Source organism: Nannobrachium achirus, assembly GCF_963921795.1.
Source record: "Nannobrachium achirus genome assembly, chromosome: 12".
NCBI lineage: Eukaryota > Metazoa > Chordata > Actinopteri > Myctophiformes > Myctophidae > Nannobrachium > Nannobrachium achirus.
Genome location: NC_137832.1, coordinates 65,827,885 through 65,852,408, shown reverse-complemented (window position 1 = coordinate 65,852,408; position 24,524 = coordinate 65,827,885). Strand labels below are relative to the sequence as shown.

The 24,524-nt window shown below is 42.9% G+C and overlaps 1 protein-coding gene across 1 annotated transcript in view; it reads left to right on the top strand.

The window, feature by feature from the left end:
* LOC308295802 (GDNF family receptor alpha-2-like) overlaps positions 1-24,524 on the top strand; it is a gene marked incomplete at both ends in the record, with an annotated part of 317,858 nt that overhangs the window by 156,031 nt on the left and 137,303 nt on the right. The window contains one exon of the mRNA XM_080738851.1: positions 14,433-14,847. Coding sequence (XP_080594977.1) covers positions 14,433-14,847 — 415 coding nt within the window. The remainder of the gene's footprint in view (positions 1-14,432; positions 14,848-24,524) is intronic.

Sequence of the window (24,524 nt, the reverse complement as noted above, 5' to 3'; positions counted from 1 at the left end):
GATGATGTCAGAAGACGATGGATTCTGAACTTCCCACAGCTCTCCTAGGAGACTTGGACTGAGTAGAAAAAAATTGTGATATTTTATCATGAACATTAGTGAGGACCTATTATATGAAGACAGGTTGAAAAGTGGTGAACTACTCCTTTAAGTATGGCGGATTACAATAAGTGTTTTGCCATTGCATTGCATGGCAGGCACACTTAACTATATTGGCCTCAAGATGGTACTTGAAGAACCAAAAGTACTAGTTGTGAAGAATATCGTCTAACTCTAAATAGTTTTGTTTAGTCTTTTGAAAATAGCAGATCTACAAGCGAAGCAGCGACGCGTTGTGAGCTTGTGGATCGGGAATAATTTTCAAATAGCCGAGTTTAAATATACTGTAAGCCCTAACCCTCAAGAGATAAATGTATGTTTTAATTAGTTTAAATATACTGTAGGGTTCAAGAGATAAATGTAGTTTAAATATACTGTAGGGTTCAAGAGATAAATGTTTAAATATACTGTAGGGTTCAAGAGATAAATGTTTAAATATACTGTAGGGTTCAAGAGATAAATGTTTAAATATACTGTAGGGCAGGGATCCTCAAATACAAATCTTGAAGGTCCACAAATATTTTTTTGAAACCGGTCTGGGTCCGGGAAAAAATAATAATAATAAACATATATATCCGCTTATTTTTATGTCGGTCAATCTTATATAGTAGGCAAAGATACAAAAAAGTACCAACAAGGGGTTGACACTATGGTCTCAGAGGCACTTGCCCGTCTGGCAAGTACAGGTCATGTTCTACTTGCCCTCAGGTCATGGCCACTTGCCCTCATAATCTTACATTAGGGATACCTTTCTTACATTATTTTACATTTGCTAATGTTAGTTTTTTAGTAGTTTGTTGATGCAGTAATGGTCTTTTTCCCATTTCTTTCTTTATTAAAAGTGTCTTTAAATTATAACTTCACTGTCATCTGGCCTGGCCTGGGGACTCTGAGTCCTCCATAATCATTTGGGGACCTCACTTCACTTCACTTAACAACAACAACACATTGAAAGGAGAACAGTAGTAAATCAATGTGGAGCAGAGATATTCTGCACTAGTGTTAGTTTCTCTGGTTTCTTTTAACAAACTGGGATAATCTTCGAATATTTTATGCTTGTGTCGCAACGTGAATATCGATCTGAAAACAAGTTGTTGCGCGTCGGTGACGATTGACGGAACGGCTCGTGGCTCACTCCAGTACTGTACCACCGAGTACTGCGTGCAGCTCGCCATGCAAAAAGAGAGGCGGCCGTCACGGGCCGTGGTGCGTCGCGACAAACTCTCCTGAGAGAAGATTACAGTCCTGCAAACGTATTCACGTTGATGTTGATGAGCGTGAATGAAAACCCACTGATTTATAACTAGTTGCACTGTTGCAGGCTGCAGCTAGAGCTAGCTGCTAGCTGCCTACTCTGAAAGCTCCCACGCACGGTCTGTGGTGGTAACAGCCTGACAGCGCGTCGTTGTCATAGAGATGACAGCCCATAATACTATGTATCCCGGCATCAGCCAATCAGCGTGTCGTTGTCTCTCTCTCTCACACACACACACACACATGCACACACACACACACACACACACACACACACAGTCTCAGAGCGCATGCAATGAAGTGAAGGAGAAGTGGAAACGAAACGCCGATATGTTCCGTTTTCTTTTTTTTCTTTTTTTTTCCTAATTCGTCCTGGGTCCGGTTGGCGGTGCCTCGCGGTCCGGACATGGACCGCGGTCCGCCTATTGAGGACCCCTGCTGTAGGGTTCAGTTTAAATATACTGTAGGGTTCAAGAGATAAATGTATGTTTTGTAATAATAATCGAAATCTATAAAGTAACTAACAGTTTTCAAATGAATGTAGTGGAGTAAAAGTATAATATTTGGATCCGAGATGTGGAGTGGAGTAGAAGTAAAAGTATTGGAAGTTGGAATTATTCAAGTAAAGTGCAAATACCTCAACATTGTACTTAAAATAAATGTACCGAGTTACTTCCCACGGCCAAGGCTCCCCTGGTCCTTCTCTCTGCGTAGCTCCTCCCCCCTCCCCCTCCCCTCCCCCTGGTCCTTCTCTCTGCGTAGCTCCTCCCCCCTCCCATAATTATATGGCTGCATTGAAGTGTATGATTTATATTGTTTATAAGTGTTTTTAACTGTTCTAGTATATAAAAAGCAAACTTGGGGGAACATTTTTTAATATCAAATCGAAAAATCGTTCAATCGCAGAATCGCGATATAATTAAGAATCGCAATTAGGGGTGTAACGATACATTATAATAGCGATTCGATACATATCACGATACATGGTTGACGATACGATACATGGACGATATTGGTTCATTCATGGCAATACGATACGATTCGATTTAATTATTTAAAATCGATATAGTAACTATTTAGCAAAGAAATTAAATCTGTGTGAAAGGTGTGGATAGTGCAGGTTTTTAAGGGAAACATGTATTATTATGGATATAAATAAGTAAACACAGTGATTATCTGCCAAATACATGGACATTGTAAATTGACAAACCTGCACCTTGACAAGAACCCAGAGATTAAACACATTTATCGATAGTCCAGTGTAGCTATATGGAAAGGAAAAGTAATTAAACCCCTCCTTTTAATTTGTTCTTCTTAAAAATGCCAAATACAATGGACAAGTAGGTAGTATCGATACAATCGATTCTTTACACTGCCGATTCGATACGATACAAAATAAAATGATACGATTCGATTTTAGCTGTTTTCATTTCGATCTACTTCGATTTTTTAAGTTAAAAACGATATTTCGATACAGTTACTATATCGTTACACCCCTAATCGCAATATAAATCGAATCGGCACCCAAGGTATTGAGATAATATGGAATCAAGATGTAAGTGAATTATCCCACCTCTACACATCATATAAGAACTGTGTTATTGAAGAATAAAATAAAAAAGGAGACAGGCGAACACGCAGCTGTCTTGATTGTATGAATTAAATGTTGCCGTTAAAGGTGATTCACCATGCATTTAAAAAGTATTTATGTCATATTGTTTATGTCCCAAAAACGTTTTTCAAAAGGTTTGAGGCTAAATTACCACTCCTGAATAGAGAGCCTCTCTCATTTTTGAATGGCTCTCAGAGCATTTCAGCTGCAGTACCACCTTTGGCCTGAACTTTTTTTTGTGATGATGACGTTCTCAAAACAGGATAGCCTGTTTTGAGAACCCGTGGGATACTTTTAACCTTCGCCTTCTCAAAACCAGAGAAAGACACAACGGTCAGAAATGGGACTTTGTAAGGATAGAAGGTGCTAGTGGGACCCCAAAAAAAGGGTTTAAAATAGGAAAAGTGAAATTTCATGGTGTATCACCTTTAAAAAAAAGAGAAAACGGGCAATGTTGGCATTTCAAGATGTCGTCTTGGACGTGACATTTTAGCCCAAAAAACAGAACTAACTGCCAACTCCACCTGTTAACCTCCCTATGTCCCAGGATGTGACCATGAATGATTGAGAGAGAAAAAAGAATGAGAAAACAGTTTGCTTATCCGCTGTTCTTTTGATTGATTAAAGTTACAATCTCATGTGCCTCCAGTCACTTCTTGAGAGGGGACTGTAGCATTTTCCACCATACCGTTAGAGAATAAACAAAAGTAAATGGTCGCACATCAAACTGAAAAAGAAAATATGTAGAAGAAGTAAAGAACTATCTGAGCATTATCCACTCTAAGGGTTCTACAACGACACGTTAACAATTACGCACAAAAATAACAATAATATGGTTCAGCAGAAGAGATGGCTCTGCTATGATACGGTAACAATTACACATAAAAGAGTCCACCGCTGGTAAGATATTTCCTGGTTTTCACAAGTCTTTGAACTCGCCACAGGACTCAAAGTGTCTGTTTATCTGTTTTTGACCTTGATGCATCCAAGTAACAACAACAACAAATAAATAAATAGATTCATTTAAAAACCCCAAAGAAACGCTGCCTTTTACGGTGAACTAGATTAACATTGGGTTATTTTCTTTTTCTCTCTCGTTTATCTGAGCCTTTGAAAAATATATATATATTTTGTTGGTGCTATTCTTCAAGCAGCAAGGCGAGTTTTATCTGTGACTCAATCTGCAACCCCAACTAAAATCATTTATTCCCCCCCGCTGTGATGTGTCAGTTCTAGGTACCCCCCCCCCCCCTTCATCTCACCATCTCTCTCTCTCTCCCCCCCCCCCCCCCCCCCCCCCCCTCCCCATTTGGAGGATTGATAATGTGAGATACAACACTTGGGAATGGAGCGCTAGCTGTCTGCTTTGTGCTCTCCACTCTAAAATAAATGGTGTTCCTCCAGCTGGGGGGGGGGGGCTGTCCTGATAGACACAGGCTGAGATTGGTTCTTTGGTTCTGTTGAAGGAGACAGTGGTTCTCACGGTGCGGTCCGAGAGAGGGTTCCCGAGGGGCCTCCAGCTAAAGTAGTTAATATAGCATCAAAAATAATTGTTACCACTTTATTCCTTTTTGTCGGGCAGAATCCTCTCATCTCCATTTATTTATTTGTGAATTAACGGCCTGCTTGATCTGATGATATCAACGCACTGAATGGGAATTTGTCACGTCTTTTCAGACCATTGCATGGTGCAGCAGGCGAGATACTGAGCTAGCAGGAGGTTGTTGTCACCATTCAATGTGTTGATGGCAGTAGGTTGTTGTCACCATTCAATGTGTTGATGGCAGTAGGTTTTTGTCATCATTCAATGTGTTGATGGTAGTAGGTTTTTGTCATCATTCAGTGTGTTGATGGTAGTAGGTTTTTGTCATCATTCAATGTGTTGATGGCAGTAGGTTTTTGTCACCATTCAATGTGTTGATGGCAGTAGGTTTTTGTCACCATTCAATGTGTTGATGGCAGTAGGTTGTTGTCATTATTCAATGTGTTGATGGCAGTAGGTTGTTGTCATCATTCAATGTGTTGATGGCAGTAGGTTTTTGTCACCATTCAATGTGTTGATGGCAGTAGGTTTTTGTCACCATTCAATGTGTTGATGGCAGTAGGTTTTTGTCATCGTTCAATGTGTTGATGGCAGTAGGTTTTTGTCATCATTCAATGTGTTGATGGCAGTAGGTTGTTGTCACCATTCAATGTGTTGATGGCAGTAGGTTGTTGTCATCATTCAATGTGTTGATGGCAGTAGGTTGTTGTCATCATTCAATGTGTTGATGGCAGTAGGTTTTTGTCATCATTCAATGTGTTGATGGCAGTAGGTTGTTGTCATCATTCAATGTGTTGATGGCAGTAGGTTGTTGTCATCATTCAATGTGTTGATGGCAGTAGGTTGTTGTCATTATTCAATGTGTTGATGGCAGTAGGTTGTTGTCATCATTCAATGTGTTGATGGCAGTAGGTTTTTGTCACCATTCAATGTGTTGATGGCAGTAGGTTTTTGTCACCATTCAGTGTGTTGATGGCAGTAGGGTTTTGTCACCATTCAATGGGTTGACAAAAGGGAAGGGGAAATGAAGATTTAGATTTAGGATAAGCCTAAACAATGGAGAAAGAAGCCTGCAACAAAGCAGAACGCCCTCAACACTCCACATTAGATCATGTATTTTCGGTGCACGGCTCAAACGAACATGAGACAATGAAGAAGTTGCCAGCACTCAAGGAATCTCCTTTTAAAAGGTTTTATTTAACCCTTGTGACAATGAAAAACGGACATGTTTCGACCTAGTTGGTCTTCGTCAACTGGATTGTTTAACCCTAAACAATCCAGTTCACATGAACCCTACTGATAATACTGATAGGGTTAGGGTTAGGTAACATAAGATATCTGAACGGCTACATATATTGTATATACAATTAAAATGTTGTGAACCACAGTTACAGAGTGGTTCTACGCATGGTTCTACTGCCTGGTATATCTGGCATCGCGTCACAGCGCCACCTAGCCACCTGGCATGCACACTACCGCGGTTTCAATCACTTTTGCATCTCCGTCTGCATTCATTTTCAACAGTTGTGTAAACGCAGAATAAAGCAGCGAGAGCAACAACACTTTTTCTCCTCTGGATCGTTACCGCGTGAACGTGGCCTCGGATGCAGCGCTTGGAAACAGAGTGCGGTCGTCTCTCTCTCCACCAAGCGCCGCTACTAAAATAAATGGTCTTGTGCCCGCTAGCCGTTACAGGCTGTCTGTCTGATGGACATAGACTGAGATTGGCTGTGCTGAATAAGAGATCGTCGTTGTCGGGTGTAAACCTTGTATGTCCAAAACCGTTCGTTTTTTATTCATCACTATAAAAATGGCGTAAAACAGTGAAAATAGCTGATCTACGAGCACACAACGCCTCACTTGTAGATCTGCTATTTTCACTAGTTTTGTGCAACAGTATTGTATGGGGACGCAGGGCTTTACTTTGTGAAAAAACGTACAGATTTGAAACTTGGAAATACGAGGTTTCTGCCTGACAGTGAGGAGATGAATGTGGCTGGATGTCTCCGTAATATCATCATCTGTACAGCGTTGCTGCCGGGGCAGAAACCTCTTATCTCCACATTCTAACTTGATGTGTTTTTGTGTGTAAATCAATGCCCCTGCTTGATCAACTAGAGCCACACAAAAGCATCAAAAGTAGCAGATCTACAAGCTCCAAATAAGCTTTGGACAACAGTATGGGGTTTCCACTCGTCAGAGACGATAGGCCAAATCCATGGCATTAGAAATACTGCGTATGTGTGTGCGTGTGCTTGGATTACACACTTTACACACACATTTGCACTTAAAGGTCAAGCTTTATTTTTTTTGTTTTGTGTTTTAACCTTTTGACAACAATTCTAAAAATGGTGATGAATTTACCACCAAAGACTATAAAAATCGTACCAAATGCCAGCATCAAAGGTTGGATTGAGGACATAATATACCAGTAAGACTCCCTAATCGGGAGATAAGCGACCGTAGGTCACATGTATACACAAAGAGGGCTGTAACTGCCATTGGTTCCTAGTTGTCTGGGCAATGTGTAGACATACTGTGTACCGATGTGCGTGATTTTAGGGCAAAAATTGTAGGAGCAGTGTCCAAAAATGTGTTTTGCAAGAATCGGCCTCATGGTGGCGCTAGAAGAGGTCCATGTGACAAATGAGGGGTGGGGTGTCCGCGTTGCCTTGGCGGACAAATAGGTACCGGCCCCGGCTCTCCCGGACGCTCCTAGCCCGAGTTACGGCATTTTATGTGAGCTGCAGTGGAGGGGGTCCTCCACTGGGGGCGTCACGACTTTTGCATCCGTTCTGGAGCACCAGGAGTGGGTGGTCCCCGGGAATTCCCCGTGAGCAGCCCCGTTGGGGTGGTGATTTGGTCATTTTTGCACATTGTCCCTGGAGCTCCGGGGGTCCTTGGAGGTTGTAGTTTGGCAGGTAAGGAGTGTGTGTGCAAAATGTGGCATGGATGGGGGCAACGGTTGTGGAGATATGAGCAGGGCAAAAGTGTGACGTGTGACGGGTGACTCACGGAGGGACATTTTTTTACACCTGGGGTCCCCCAGGGACCTGGGGGTCCCTGGAGCTGGATGGGGGCAACGGTTGTGGAGATATGAGCAGGGCAAAAGTGTGACGTGTGACGTGTGACTCACGGAGGGACATTTCTTTTACACCTGGGGGTCCCTGGAGCTGCGGGGGTCCTTGGAGGTTGTAGTTTGGCAGGTAAGAAGAGTGTGTGCAAAATTTGGCATGGATGGGGGCAACGGTTGTGGAGATATGAGCAGGGCAAAAGTGTGACGTGTGACGGGTGACTCACGGAGGGACATTTTTTTACACCTGGGGTCCCCCAGGGACCTGGGGGTCCCTGGAGCTGGATGGGGGCAACGGTTGTGGAGATATGAGCAGGGCAAAAGTGTGACGTGTGACTGACTGACTCACTCACTCACTCACTGACTCACGGACGGACAGCCTGTGGAGGTTTTGGTAGTAAATGCGACCTACGGTCGCAACTAACTAGCATGATGTGCAGGAGGTGTACTTGTAGGCCTACAGTCCATCATGAGACGTACAGTACATGTCCGGGAGGCAAGCAATTTTTGTTATGCTTTGTGTAATGTCCGTAGTATGATCAAAGTATACCAGTAAGACTCCCTAATCGGGAGATAAGCGACCGTTGGTCGCTTATCTCCACAAATAGGCCAAAAGTTTGTTTTACCAATTATCAAGACATACGGGCAGTTGACAGTTTGCCATGGTTACTCATTGAAGTTGAATCTCCATATATGGAGATAACCTACGCATCACACTAAGTCTGACCTCACCAGCCCATATTTGGGCATGAGCAACTTATGTCTCCATATATGGAGATATGATGACATCACACAGTCCTCAGCCAATGATGTGGCGTGATGTCATACAATACACAAACGAGCCCTACAGTATAAAGGGGCAATTCTTGCCAGGAAAGAAGCATTTCTTCGACCAGACCTTATCGCCAGGGTTGGCTTATAGCAGCTGTCGGTAGGACCATATATGGATTCTGTTAGTGTGGATCTCCTAACAGGGCATCATCTGGGATACAATCCCTTTTATGCCCATATATGGAGATCCCTAACAGAATCCCTTTCATGCCCATGGAGATCCCTAACAGAATCCCTTTTATGCCCATATATGGAGATCCCTAACAGCATCCCTTTTATGCCCATATATGGAGATCACTAACAGCTAACAGAATCCCTTTTATGCCCATATATGGAGATCCCTAACAGAATCCCTTTTATGCCCATATATGGAGATCCCTAACAGAATCCCTTTTATGCCCATATATGGAGATCCCTAACAGAATCCCTTTTATGCCCGTATATGGAGATCCCTAACAGAATCCCTTTTATGCCCATATATGGAGATCCCTAACAGAATCCCTTGTATGCCCATATATGGAGATCCCTAACAGAATCCCTTTTATGCCCATATATGGAGATCCCTAACAGAATCCCTTTTATGCCCATATATTATGGAGAAATCCCTGCTCTGAGTATCTGACATCAGTGTGATGTCACCTGTTTATGCCCATATATGGAGATCCCTGCTCTGCGTATCTGGTTGCTATGGTAAACAGTTGGTTGCTAGGGTAAAAAAACATGGTTGCTATGGTAAACAGTTGGTTGCTAGGGTAAACAGTTGGTTGCTAGGGTAAAACCATGGTTGCTAAGGTGGTTGCTAACGTACACTAACAGACCAGCAACAACAGACTGTTGCCACAGCACACATGTGGTGTGATGTCATACTGATGCGAAGATATGAGCACGGCAAAGGTGTGACGTGTGACGTGTGAGCAAGCCTGTGAGCTTGTAGATCGGCTATTTTCAAGTGGACGAAATGTATAGGGCCCTACAATCCTACAATCCTAAGTCACAGTACAGTACTCAGTTTACAGTTTACAGTTTAGGCATTTAGCGCTTTTAATCCAAAGCGACTTACAATAAGCAGGTAATACACATCACTATAATAAGCAAGATAACATGTCAGTCAGTACATCAACAACAATATAACACATGCATAGGAATATCAGTCTAGAAAAAACAATAACATAGGCAGACCATGCACCTAATCAGTAAAAAACTTCTAAAACCTAAAAATGTACTGGAGTAAATGTACTGGAGTAAATGTACTGGAGTAAATGTACTGGAGTAAATGTACTGGAGTAAATGAGTAAATGTAAATATAATAGTAAATATACTTGGGTAGAGAGCCGTCTCCTATTCAGATGGACTCGACAGTATCTACAGTAGTGTTGTTTTCTACTGACCAATCACAGTCCAGTCAATAATCCTAAAGACTTGCCATTCAACCCTGGGTCAACGTGTGCAACCACCCAATCCATGTCCTTTTAGCTGATTAGCCTCTTAGCTAATCACAGTCTAATCACATTCAACTTCATTAAAGGAAGAAATCCATCTTCTTGCCCAAATATTCCACGCGTCATCAGAGGTCGTCATTTTGGGTTCAAGGCAAGCTGATGGCAGTTGCCCCTCAGCTAGCTTTCACATTAAGTTAAATGAGTTGTTATGATATGTATTATGGATACATGAATCCACTTCTGTGTAAAGGTGAAGGGTTTATATATATATACACACACACACACACACACACACACACACACACACACACACACACACACACACACACAGGTTAGTGGATGGATGGGTTGAAATGTCATAAAACTTGTGTAGGGAAATGAAAAAAGGGAGAATTCCAGACTGGGAGTTTTTATCTACCCTGGATTCACTCACATGTTCCTCCATGTATACTCATATTATCTACCCTGGATTCACTCACATGTTCCTACTCGTATTCATAGATCCACTCATATTTCATCCTACTGAACACCTCTAAATGTTTTCACACTGTTGCTCCCATCTGCACCAAACTGTCACTGTTCAGGAGTCAGCCATGGCAATAGTTTCTCTGATCGGCGCAGTGTATGTACAGTAGGCTGTACAGTAGGCTGTACAGTAGGCTATAGCGCTGTAAAACTGGTCTTTGGAATGAGGGCTTCGGTGGTTAATGTACTTTTCACCTTCCTAGAAATGTGTTGGAGTCAAAAGTAGCCTGTACAACATTTAGTTTTTGAAATGTAGTGGAGTGAAAGTCCTCCAAAAACACACAAAAAACCTAAAAACTAAACGACCTTAAGTACAGTACTAAATGACCTTAAGTACAGTACAGTACAGTACAGTACAGTACAGTACAATTACAGTACAGTACAGTACAGTACAGTACAGTACAGTACAGTACAGTACGGTACTGAAGTCCCCTGCTGAACCTCAGGGACATGTACAGTACAGTACAGTACAGTACAGTACAAGTACAGTACAGTACAGTACAGTACGGTACTGAAGTCCCCTGCTGAACCTCAGGGACATGTACAGTACAGTACAGTACAGTACAGTACAGTACAGTACGGTACGGTACAGTACAGTACAGTACAGTACAGTACAGTACAGTACAGTACTGAAGTCCCCTGCTGAACCTCAGGGACATGTACAGTACAGTACAGTACAGTACAGTACAGTACAGTACAGTACAGTACGGTACTGAAGTCCTCTGCTGAACCTCAGGGACAAGCAAGCACAAACTGACGGACGTATAGAATAATGCCCTTGGCCCTCGCACAGCTTAATGACAACGCCAATAACGGAAAACATCCGCAGATGATGCAGAAAACATACAATCTGTGCTCATATATGTATAGCTGCTTATTCCATTCATATTTCACTCAAGGTCTGAGACACGAGTGAATCAATAATTCAGTGAGCATGGATATGGACTAGCTCCAGGAACGTCTCCCGTGGCCCGCAGTTGGTTGGAGAAACGGAGAAGGAAAGATGATATTGAATAACCTCCGTCAGTGCAGAGCGAGCCCAGCGTTTGCCATGAGGCTATACTGTATGTACTGTATATATTTACTGTGCTACTGTATTATAGAAACGGCATGTCACTGTGTGATGATTCGGAACATAAATCAGCATGTTTCAAACCACTTAATCCCTATAGGCAGTGCTCCTAATCTGAGGCTACTGTAACATTCGCGTTGCGGCGCGTTTTAAGCCTGTGGATTGGCTATTTGTTTTAGAATGATTCTTTAGCGTTGAGGGGGAAAAGGAGGGGGTCTACGAGTATCGACCCCTGAGGGACTCCAATCACTACAGTATATCGTCGCTGTCGGGCAGAAACCTCTTTTTTTAATTAACGCCCCTAAAGGCTACTTGTTCAGAATACAGCGTCAAAGGCGAAGAACAGCTCGAAGCGACTGGGTTCATCTGGGGTAGAAGAGTATAGCAAATATATTTAGTCATAATATATATATATATATATATATATATATATATATATATATATATATATTCTTATTTGTATAACCAAAAGGATCATGCATGAGGATGAGGTACCAAGCTGCTTCTTATCACCTGACAGGGGGGAGTTTCCCCAGTTGGACGTAGGGCGCAGAAGGATCACATTATTCCAACCAGATCCTTTCCCCTCCATCAGGCTCCCCGGCTGGCCAGGGGGAGGCAGTATAGAGACCAGGATTACTGAAAGTTTTTTGTGAGGGTATCTACTAGGGATGTCCTGATGTACCAGAATCAGTACTCACCCAGATACCGGCCTATTTTGCTCTACTCGTACTCGTCCGATATTGCTCGCGGCAGCGCCAGATACCATTTTGTTTCATAAATATGTCGGTAACAACATATCAAAAGTCCTAAGACACAGTTTTGTGTGTGTTAGTTCAACTAATGAACAATGTTTTCACCTTCTCTCACTCTAGCCATGACAACATCATTATTTAAAGCTTTTTATTTTGGAGCGCCACACACTATTTAAGCACTTGTACAGAAACGTAATTTACAGTATCTGTATTCGGTATCGGCAAGTCCTCAAATTAAGTACTCAAACTTGTACTTGGTCAGGACATCCCTAGTACCTACCCTAGGGGACATGGGGAGAACATGCAAACTCCACATAGACCGTCTATAATTTTTGTCAACATGCCTTAGTTTTTAACATTTCCGCCATGGTTTTAGTCTGCAAAATGAACGCTGACTGACTGACCCATATCTCTCTCTCTCTCGTCTCTCCTCCACTAGATAGATAGATAGATTAGATACCTTTATTATCCCAAGGGGGAAATTCAGTTGTCCAGTTGTAGCACAGCAGTATACAGTTATTTACAAAGTTACAGAAAAGTAAGTAAAAAGATAGATAAGAGGACAAAAACAAGAGCAGTACAGTACCAACTAGAAGCAGTGCTCTTCCAAGCACAGGTCTCCACCAGGCCGTGCGTCCTGGTGGTGCTACTGTATAATAGGCCAATGTAAAAAGGGTGGCATATGTTCTTCACCTTAGATCTTTCATGGCAATCGGATGCTGCATGCGTGATTTCAAGCATTGTGTTCCAAAAATGTGTTTTGCTAAAGTCTACCTGCTGGTGGCGCTATAACAGGACAATGTTAAAAAGGTAGCATTTGTTCCTTGACCTAGTGGGAATATGTGTGGCAAATGTCACGGTAATCGCAAGCTGCGTTGATGATTTGAGGCATTTTGTTCAAAAACGGAGCAATCCTGCAAACTTTGGAAGCTAATATTAGCCAATCAGGATGGAATGTGAAATATCAGACGGATCGGACTTGATCACATGACTATAGAGATACTGTGTACCGATTTGCATGATTTTTGGATAAAATCTCAAGGAGTAATATCCAAAAATGTGTTTTACATAAGTCGGCCCAAAGGTGGCGCTATAAAAGGCTGATGTGAAAAATGCAGGGCAAAGGTTTATCCTTAGCCTCTAGGGAGTGTGCTTACAAAGTTTGAAACTGATCGGTGGAGTTATAGGTAAAACCACAAATTGGGCTGTTATAGTGCCACCATGAGGCTGATTAAAAAAAAATTAAGTGGCATTTCTTCCTCGGCCTAGTGGGAACGTGTGTGCGCGATTTCATGATAATTGCACTTTGCGTTTGTGATCTGAGGCATTTTGTTCAAAACGGCTCAATCCCACAAACTTTGGAAGCCAATCTTAGCCAATCAGGAGGGAATATGCAAAATCGGACAGATCCGTGTCGATCACATGACTGTCGAGATATTGCCTACCGATTTGTAGGATTTTTGGACAAAATCTGTAAGAGTAGTGCACAGAAATGTGTTTAGCAAACATCGGCCACTAGTTGGCGCTAGAAAAGGCCCATTTGAAAAATTGAGGGCAGAGGTTCTAGATTGGCATCCAGGGAATTTGTGTGCTCACTTTGGCAGCGACCGGGCCAACGGCGACTGAGATTTGGCGCTCACAAACTGCGAGGACGCACGGACGCACGCACGCACGCACGCACGGACGGACGGACGGACGGACGGACGGACGGACACACGGACGGAGGGGAAAACATACTCTCCCTCAGCCTTCGGCTGGTGGAGACAATAAAGAGAAGGTGCATCAATAGAGGGGGCGAATAATATATAAGTATACATAAAGTGTCTTACAAAATAGCAGTCAATGCTAGTTAGTGCAACAAGTATCTCACTGTCATTGTTAAACAAAGCAAAATACTCAGAAACTACCAACACAACCCAGTAACTGGTGATCTCCAGATGGAGGGGGTGGGAGGAGTTCTCCAAGATGGAATCTAGCTTCCTCGCTGTTCGCACCCTGGTCACTTCCTCCACCCCCTGCAGAGAGGACCCGACAGGGGAGAACATGCAAACTCCACACAGACCGTCTATAGTTTTTTTCATCATAGCTTAGTTTTTACAGGTTGTAGAACATTTTCCGCCTTGGTTTTAGTCATCAAAATGAACGCAGACTGACTGACCCATCTCTCTCTCTCTCTCTCTCTCTCTCTCTCTCTCTCTCTCTCTCTCTCTCTCTCTCTCCACCCTCCAGGCATGCACACCGTGGCCCCCAAGGGCTTCCAGTGCCCGGACTCGGACGCCACCTGCAACCCCTGCCTGGACGCCACCAAGGCCTGCAACCTGAACGCCACCTGCAAGAAGCAGCGCACCGCCTACATCACCACCTGCCACAAGAGCGACGCCCCCGCCGCCGCCACAGGAGGAGGAGGCCACAAGGGCGGCGCCGGCGACACCTGCAACCGCAAGCGCTGCCACAAGGCGCTGCGGCAGTTCCTGGACCGCGTGCCCCCAGAGTTCACCCACCGCCTGCTGTTCTGCCCCTGCCAGTCAGAGGGCTGCTCAGAGCGACGCCGCCAGACCATCGTACCAGACTGCTCCTTCAACGACAAGGTCAAACCCAACTGTCTGGAGCTCCGCAGGGTCTGCCGACAGGACCCCCTCTGCAGGTAGGGACCCCCTCTAACCCCCTCTAACCCTAACCCTCTCTGGGGACCCCCTCTAACCCTAACCCTAACCCAACTGTCTGGAGCTACGCAGGGTCTGCCGACAGGACCCCCTCTGCAGGTAGGGGGGAGGGGGGGAGGGGGGCCGCCAGGACCCCCTCTGCAGGTAGGGGGGAGGGGGGGAGGGGGGAGGGGGCTGGATTTGAGTGAGTGTGTGAGCGTGTGCGCGTGCGTGCGCGTGTGTGTGTGTATGCGTGCGATGACTTTGTCTATGTGCATGCGAGAAATTAACTCATTTCTAGCCGATCCCGACAATACTCGTGAAAAATACTCGAGTATTTAGAGTGCCGATCCCGAGTATACTCGCGAAAAGTACTGTATATAGAGTAGCGCTGGCGTTCTTACCCTAGGGTCCGTTGGAAACGATTGGCACGATTGGACTCGCAGATTCATCATCATAACGGATGCACGTGCACAAAATAGTAATCCCTTAACATGGAGGCCGACGGCCGATCTCATCTTTAATGTCCATTATCTCCAAACAACACTTTTAAAGCCAAGGATGGCATTAGATTCTCGCTACAAAAACATAACAACAAAGGCATCGATCGGCCATTTTAGAAACCACATGGTGTGACGACCGCTCCCGTTGCGTGACGTCATGACGTCAACCCGGAAGTATTTACGCAATGGACTTCTGGCCTTCAAAATAAGACAATGGAGCGTAATGGAGCCCTGCGAGCGGCACGCTACACATTTAACCCGTTCATGTCTGGAGCACTAAATGGGTTAAGAAAGTGAACGAGTGCAGAGTCTGAGCAGACATTCATTTGTGTGCTTACTAAGGTGTCTGTGTGTGTGTGTGTGTGTGTGTGTGTGTGTGTGTGTGTGTGTGTGTGTGTGTGTGTGTGTGTGTGTGTGTGTGTGTTCCTGCATGCTTGTGTGCGTGCGATCACTACTTTTGCAAGCCAAAAAATAAGAAAGTGAACGAGGGCAGAGGAGTGTGCAGACATTCATTTGTGTGCTTACAAAAGGTGTCTGTGTGTGCGTGCCTGTGTGTGTGTGTTCGTGCGTGCAAGTGTGTGCCCGAATGCGTGCATGCATGCACAATGTGGGTGCGAGACAGATTAGTGCGTGGCCGCGTGCATGCGGAGAAAGGAAGCGTGCTTTTGGGGCAGGTGGAAGGGATTTCTAGGGGGCGGTGCACCTGAGACAAGCTTTATCTAACCAGACGCATCTGAAGATTCATTATCATCTCCTTATATTCATGCAAGATGAGGAAAAGGGAAATTGAAAATCCGGCAACGCAAGCCGGCGCTCCCGTTCCCATCTGACTGCCATCTCCTCTCTCTCCCATGTGCCGTTCTCACCTTATTTATTTCTTTCTCCCGTATTTCACGGCTGTAACTTTGCCAGAGAAGTAATTAGGCTCTCAGGGAAGAAGCAGGCGTTTGCTATTAGATGTGGAATGAAGACGCAAGGCTAAGTTGAAGGGACAAAGCTCAATTAAGCTGAACAAAAACATTAGTGGATCACTTTGGAGCTTCTATCGGATCCGAGAAGCTCCGGACTCACTGCAGGCCCAGCCAGCCGTGAACCCTGCTTTCCTTGTGTCAGCGAACACAGGGAACATGGCAGGTACCACGATGGGCAGGTACCACGATGGGCAGGTACCACGATGGGCAGGTACCACGCAGGTACCATGATGGGCATTACCGCTGGCTTGTTGTGGTGGACAGTAATCAACTACATTTACTCGAGTATCTCGTTGCTGTCGCAGCAGAAACCTATTATCGTCACTGTCGGGTGGAAACCTTGTATTTCCAAAACCGTTTGTTTTACATTTTTAAAATGATTTAAACTAGTGAAAACAGCCGATCAACAAGCACACAACGCCTCACACCGCGAGGTGTTGTGTGCTTGTAGATCTGCTGTTTTCATTACTTTTGTGTGATGGCCTTGTACAATGAAGCAGGGCTTTACTTTGCGAAAGAACGTACAAACGTGAAACTTGGTGATACGAGGTTTCCACCCAACAACGACGTTATATTATATATTTTACGTTTTTTTGTTTTCTTTCGTGAATTAATGCCCTACTTGATCATACTGCAGTGTCACACAGAAGCATCAAAAGTAGCAGATCCAATTGGAGCTTGTAGAGGGTTAGGGTTAGGGTTAGGGTTAGGGTTAGGGTTAGGGTTAACCCTAACCCTAACCCTAACCCTTGTAGATCTGTCACTTTCTTTTTTTATTGTAATCCTGAAAGGTAACAGTTTTAGACATAATGATGTTTCCACCCAACAAACCAAACCTTTAGCTGAAAATATGTTCCCCTCAGAATAGGATGCTAGGGTTCATATTTGTCCCCTTCTCAGTAACTCAGACGACCCCCTGTTGAAGGGCTCTCATGTAGAGGGGGGAAAAAGAGCAGACCAAGTACAGGGACTTCTTACTTACCGATGGCCGACTTCCTGCCATTGGCAATTAAGACGAAGCTTGTAGATCAGCTATTTTTGCTATTTTTATGACCCTCCCTGACTTTAACCTTCCTTTCCTTTTTGAGTTTAACCTGCATTTCAATGGGAATGGAGTGCTTCCTTGTCATTTGGGGTTTTGCAAAAATACGCTTCATATAAAAACTTTGAAAGGAAAAAAGGTAAAGAAACCTTTGGGAAAAAATGCATTTCGTCGTTGTCGAGCGGAAACCTTGTATCTCCAAGTTTCAAATGTGTACACTCTTTCGCAAAGTAAAGCCCTGCTTCATCATACAAGGCCGTCACACAAAAGTAGTGAAAACAGCAGATCTACAAGCACACAAAACCTCGCAGTGCGAGGTGTTGTGTGCTTGTAGATCGGCTGTTTTCTCTAGTTTAAATCATTTTTAAAATGAATAATGCAAAACGAACGGTTTTGGACATACAAGGTTTCCACCGACAACGACGATTTGCAAGAAATTTGCAGGAAAAGAGCAGTAAAGCCTGAAGACTCATCTGGGACATATGTAGTGGGGGGGGGGGGCCTGCTGGTCCTTTGGCCTGAAACATCGTTGAAGACCCCTTCTCTCTAAAGCCTTCCCAGCCTATACTGTGGCAGGACTGTCAAAAGGCCGGCCATCAAGATGCTTAAAGGACCTACACCATGAATTTTCACTTTTTCTATTTTAAAACCTTTTTTTGGGGTCCCACTGGCACCTTCTATCCTCACAAAGTCCTATTTCTTTACATTGTGTCTTTCTCTAGTTTTGGGAAGACAGAGATGAAAAGCTTTCCACAGGTTCTCAGAACAGTGCTGTTCTGAGAGTTGACGCATGTGACGTCACACGCGTTTCCCGTTTTTTTTTCAAAAAAATAAATTTTCAAAAAGTTTTTTTTTCATTTTCAAAAAATTTTTTTTTTTTACAAAAAATTTTTTTTTTTAAATTTTTAAAAAAAAAATGTTTTTTTCAAAAACTGTCAAAAAGTCAAAAAAAAATTCAAAAATTTATTTTTTTCAAACTTTTTTTCAAAACTTTTTTCAAAAATTTTTTTCAAAAAACTTTTTTTCAAAAACTTTTTTTCAAAAAAAATTTTTTTCAAAAAACTTTTTTTTTTCAAAAACTTTTTTTTTTTCAAAACACTTTCAAAAAACTTTTTTTTTCAAAAACTTTTTTTTTTTCAAAAAACTTCTTTTTTTTCTGGAAAAACCCCACTAGATGCGCCCCTGAGCAAACAGAGGCCGTTTTGGTATTGCAGCTGGAGAGCCTCATTATAGTAGAGCTAGAACAAACAAAAAGAATGGTCAGAGTGTTTGTTGAGGGTTAAAACCTGTCTAATGCCTCATTCACACTGCAGATATATAGTTGAACGTTTAGCTTGCTTGGTCAATGTTATCTCAATGGAAACCAGCTTTAAAGCTTTCAAAGCTTTGTTCTGTGTGTGTCCTGTATCTTTAAAGCTGGTTTCCATTGAGATAACATTGACCAAGCAAGCTAAACGTTCAACTATATATCTGCAGTGTGAATGCAGCATAAGACTCAATTTTGAGCATATATTTATACAAAAAATATAGTTTTAAAAGCATGGTGTAGGCCCTTTAAATAAGACGTGAGCTCGTGTTCATTAGCCTAATAGCAAAGAAAACGTGGGTACATTGGTATAATTCGAGGCATTTAAAAACCCATTTGAGCGCCTAATGGAGTTCGACCAGAGGGGGCGCGTCAAGAGTCGAGGAGGGGCGACCTCCCTAAAAATAACGCCCCCCGTGGCGCGCCGCGGCGGGAGGAGAACTTATCGGGGAAGTAAAACTTTTGACTGCTTTTCCATTTGCCGGTGTCACAGATGATTAAGCGGCCGATGCAATCGGGTGACAGTGAGAGGCGGTGTTTTGTTTGTTAGGGTCCCACAGTGGCTGTCTGGCCACAGATCTACCGGCAGCTCCGCATGTCAGCGCACAAACACAACACACACACACACACACACACACACACACACACACACACACACACACACACACACACACACACACACACATTCCTCTCTCTTTCTCGCGCTTCCCTGATTCTCTCTCCCTCTCTCTCTCTCATATCTCGCTCTATCTCGATCACTCTCGCGCTCCTTTCCTCTCACTTGCTTCCTATTTCTCTCTCTCTCTCTCTCTCTCTCTCTCTCTCTCTCTCCCTCTCTCTCTCTCTCTCTCATTTTTCCTTTATCTTTCTCTTTATCTCTCGCCCACCATCTATCTTACTCTGTTTATCAGTGGTGAACTTGTTTTTTTCTTTGCCCAAATAACAGCAACACCACAAGCTAGAAATACTCTGTTGCAAGTAAAAGTCCTTAAAGGTTACGATACACCATGAAAATTCACTTTTCCTATTTTAAAACCTTTTTTTAGGGTCCCACTAGCACCTTCTATCCTCACAAAGTCCCATTTCAGACCGTTGTGTCTTTCTCTGGTTTTGGGAAGGTGGAGGTTAAAAGCATCCCACGGGTTCTCAAAACAGGCTGTCCAGATTTGCTGCCGTTTGTGACGTCATAAACGGCCGTTTTTGAAGAAAATATATATTTTATTTTTTTTCAAAAAGATTTTTGGGACATAAACAATATGACAAATACTTTTTAAATGCATGGTGTATCACCTTTAAGATTATTGTTGAGTAAAAGTACAAAAGTATTTGCATTAAACTAATACTAAGTACCAACGCCAAAGTTTGTCAAACACTAAAATAGCTGATCTACAAGCTTCACAGCGTGTCAAATTACAACTCGTTGGGAGCCTGTAGATCAGCTATTTTCGAAGGGGCGAGGTACTGTGTAAAGTATTTTGGTGCATGTGGTTATAGAGTAACGAAGTTTGACATCATTTACACATCCTACCTGCCCCCCCCCCCCCCTCCCCCACCCCACGCGATATGAAAAATATTATTATTTTTCATATCGCGTCATATAAGAACTGTGTTCCAAAACACTGACTCATATGGTATGAAGAATCAACTGATGGTGAGAAAACGTTATGTGTTTATTTTTGGACCACAATGCTTATATGAGAGGATTTTAAAATGACTCAATGTTATTCTCCATAGAGGAATGACTTCCGCGAACCGGGGGATGAGCGAGTGACATCATGACTTTGTTACTCGTACACTTTTAAATGATGCTAACAAACATCAATTCTATTCAATAAAGTAGGGCTTAAGTAGGTTAATGTTAATCTAAATCTGCAAAGCAATCATTAAAATGTCAGTATACTCTGAGATAGTGGAGTAGAAGTATGAGATATTGAAACATTGAAATCATCTCCATCGGGTAGAAACCTCCTTATGTCCAGAACTCTACTAGGACGGTACGTCACATTCCAGAGACAATCATTTGATGACCTGGTCATCGGTCAATAGGAGACTCAGTAGGAGACTCTTTAAGACTCTTTGAGTCTCTGGTCATCAAATGATCTGGCTTTTGTCAGAATACAACAAATACAAAATGAATTCAAGACTTCATAGGGACTGTAATTCATAGAAAATACGTCTGTTTGGGGTGAATTACTCCTTTAAGTACAGTACTCTAGTACACCTCCTGCCTGTCTGTCTGTCTGTCTGTCTGTCTGTCTGTCTGTCTGTCTGTCTGTCTGTCTGTCTGTCTGTCTGTCTGTCTGTCTGTCTGTCTCTCTCTCTCTCTCATGGCAGTGACATCCACAGACATGGCAGCTCCCAGCAGCCCTCTGGCTGGTGATGACTGGCTCTGCCTGTCAGTAGAATAAATCAAGCCATTTATTCAATAAGAATCCTTTACCGTAGGATGACATGCTGCATCCTTTTGGGATGTTTATCAGCTGGTTTATTGTGCTGGACATGATCAATAAAAGAACAGAAAATAAATAACTGTATATCAATATTAGAGTCTCGTATAATATACCATAATATAATATAATATATTAGTCTTGTATACAGTGAGACTGACAGATGATGAATGGTGTATTTATATGTATATTTATATTTATATTGCGTTTTTTTCCCCTCCGAATCGCTTTACGATGTGTATTGTATTGTAAATACAATGTGTATTGCGTTCAGCCATTCACATGACATGCATACGGTACTACACCAACAGTGAAGGAAATAATGCAAGGCATTGTTTGGTCGTGGACAGTAACCAAGTATAGGCTATTTACTTGAGCACTTTTAGTAGATTGTTTTGAGCATCTGTAGTGTATTGCTTATTTGTATTTTTGGATAGATTAAAGACAAATAATGTACTTTTGACTCCACTACAATTTGAACCCTAAAAAGTAAGAGTTTTGGACGTAGGAGGATTCCACCCAACAGAGACGAGTTCCATGTTTCAATCATTTAGGCCTAATCCTTCTACCCTATATTATATACCCTATACCCTAATCCTTCTACCCTATACTATATACCCTATACCCTAATCCTCCTACCCTATACTATATACCCTATACCCTAATCCTTCTACCCTATACATATATACCCTATACCCTAATCCTTCTACCCTATACTATATACTCCATACCCTAATCCTTCTGCCCTATACTATATACCCTATACCCTAATCCTTCTACCCTATACTATATACCCTATACCCTAATACTTCTACCCTATACTATATACCCTATACCCTAATCCTTCTGCCCTATACTATATACCCTATACCCTAATCCTTCTACCCTATACTATATACCCTATACCCTAATACTTCTACCCTATACTATATACCCTATACCCTAATACTTCTACCCTATACTATATACCCTATACCCTAATCCTTCTACCCTATACTATATACCCTATACCCTAATCCTTCTACCCTATACTATATACCATATACCCTAATACTTCTACCCTATACTATATACCAGTGGAGGTCCGTGAGGGCTAGCAAAGTATTCTCTGAAGGTCCAGCACTTGCCTGATGAAGAAATTTATATTTAATAATATATATTTATTTTTCATTCATTTATTTTTCTGCTTTCATTCTCTCTCTCACTCAGTCAGGCTGGACACACTGCTTCCACTAGGGGCGCACGTCTAAAAAAGCAATTCGTTTTTTTAACCAATCAGGTGTTTTCTTGTGTTGTCTCCAGGTAAGATAGAGCCCCTCTGAACCTCAGTTAGAGTGCCTGCTGCCTTTGAAGTGAATGGTTGTTGGGAAATGTATTGTTATTGGCTGGTTCTTTACCCAATCACAGCCCTCCTGGGCGCATTTTTTCAGATGGGGACACCCTCTAGAGTGTTCTAAAGATCCCATCTCTGGGAAGAAACATTGTCCAATCAGAGAAGAGAACTGCTGATATTCACATCCCAGCCCTGGGAGGAAACCAATCAGAAAAGTGAATTGCTTCCTGTTTCATAATTGTTGTAGACATTTATACATTTATTCACAACAATTCACAAATAAAGAAACGAAAAATGGCGGAAGGAGGAGAAGAAACAGATATGGATTTACTGGACAATTTGTCAAACTTTTTTCGAGGACGTTTGGACACATGAGCGAGTCGAGCGACCGTGGTTGTTAATCAGGAAACCTACCGGAGTGTCTGGCAAACACCACCGGAGATTCGGGTAAGAGAAACAACACTCAAGCTGTGTTGCGCATTATGGAATATAACGTTTCAACACAAGATTTTGGGGCAAGACTTGTGCTGTCATTAATCTAGGCTAGTTGTCTTAATGGATGATATTTTTTAATGCTGTTTTGGAAAAACATCAAAGTGATGTTTGTAGTGTGAATATTAATGTCAGAGTGTTTGCCAGAGTGGAGCTTCTCACTGCGTTCTGCGCTCAGCAGTGGGTGGGTGTGTGTGCGTGCGTGCGTGTGTGCAGACTGTGCGGTGTGTAACTCTAGTCCCAGAAGCTTGGCTGGTATGTGATGAAGCCTGTTGAATCATGTGTGTATATCAACATATATTTTGCTTGCTTTCGTGTTGCTATGAAAATATGGTTGTTTGTGACTGATTTTATTGTATTGGGCTCTGCTACTGGTGCAGGCAGCAGCACTCTGTACGGCGCAATATTGTCAGATCGTGGCTACGCGAGGGCGTGTGCACGTGCGCGGGCGTGTGCACGTGCGCGGGCATGTGCACGCGCGTGCATATGCGCAGCAGCCATGGCGAAGGCCCGGGTATTGAACCCACGGTCCGCCACTGCTATATACCCTATACCCTAATCCTTCTACCCTATACTATATACCCTATACCCTAATCCTTCTACCCTATACTATATACCCTATACCCTAATACTTCTACCCTATACTATATACCCTATACCCTAATCCTTCTACCCTATACTATATACTCTATACCCTAATCCTTCTACCCTATACTATATACCCTATACCCTAATCCTTCTACCCTAGGCTTGTAAACCAGGCTCCTCCTGCCTTCTGAGGAGGAGTCAGTTTACTAGGCTACTTCTACTTCACTACAGAACATCACATTTATTCAACGCTTTTCTTGATACTCAAAGTTGCTTTGTAGAATGGAACAAATAATACCAGTAAGACTCCCTAATCAGGAGATAAGCGACCATCTGGTCACATGTATACACCGCTGTGCGTGATTTCAGGGCAAAATCTGTAGGAGCAATGTCCAAAAATGTGTTTGAAAAAAATTGGCCTGAAGGTGGCGCTAAATGGGACAGATCCATGTTGATGCCAGGACTCTAGACATACTGTGTACCGCTTTGTGTGATCTTAGGGCAAAATCTGTAGGAGCAGTGTCCAAAAATGTGTTTTGCAAGAATCTGCCTCATGGTGGCGCTAGAAGAGGGCCATGTGAGAAATGAGAGAGTTTTCAGTTTGGCAGCCAAGGAGTGTGTGTGCAAAGTTTGGCATGGATCGGGGCAACGGTGGTGGAGATATGAGTAGGGGAAAAGTGTGACGTGTGACTGACAGACTGACTGACAGCCGGTGGAGGTTTTGATAGTAACTGCGACCTGACGGTCACAATAAGCAACTTTATTAACCACTTAAACAACCCCAATATGGTTGATCTGGAGTCCTTCAGGGCTCGACACCAGTATCTTTTCTGTTTTCTGTTATCATGGGGAAAGCTTGTGCTCGATAAGCTCATAATGCGTCGCAACACTTCATTGTTGTGAGCTTGTCGGTCTGCTATTCTTCTGCGAAAGCCTTCCCCCACAATAATAATTCTGAGGGGTTTAAGTGATTAAAGGGCCTACACCATGCTTTTAA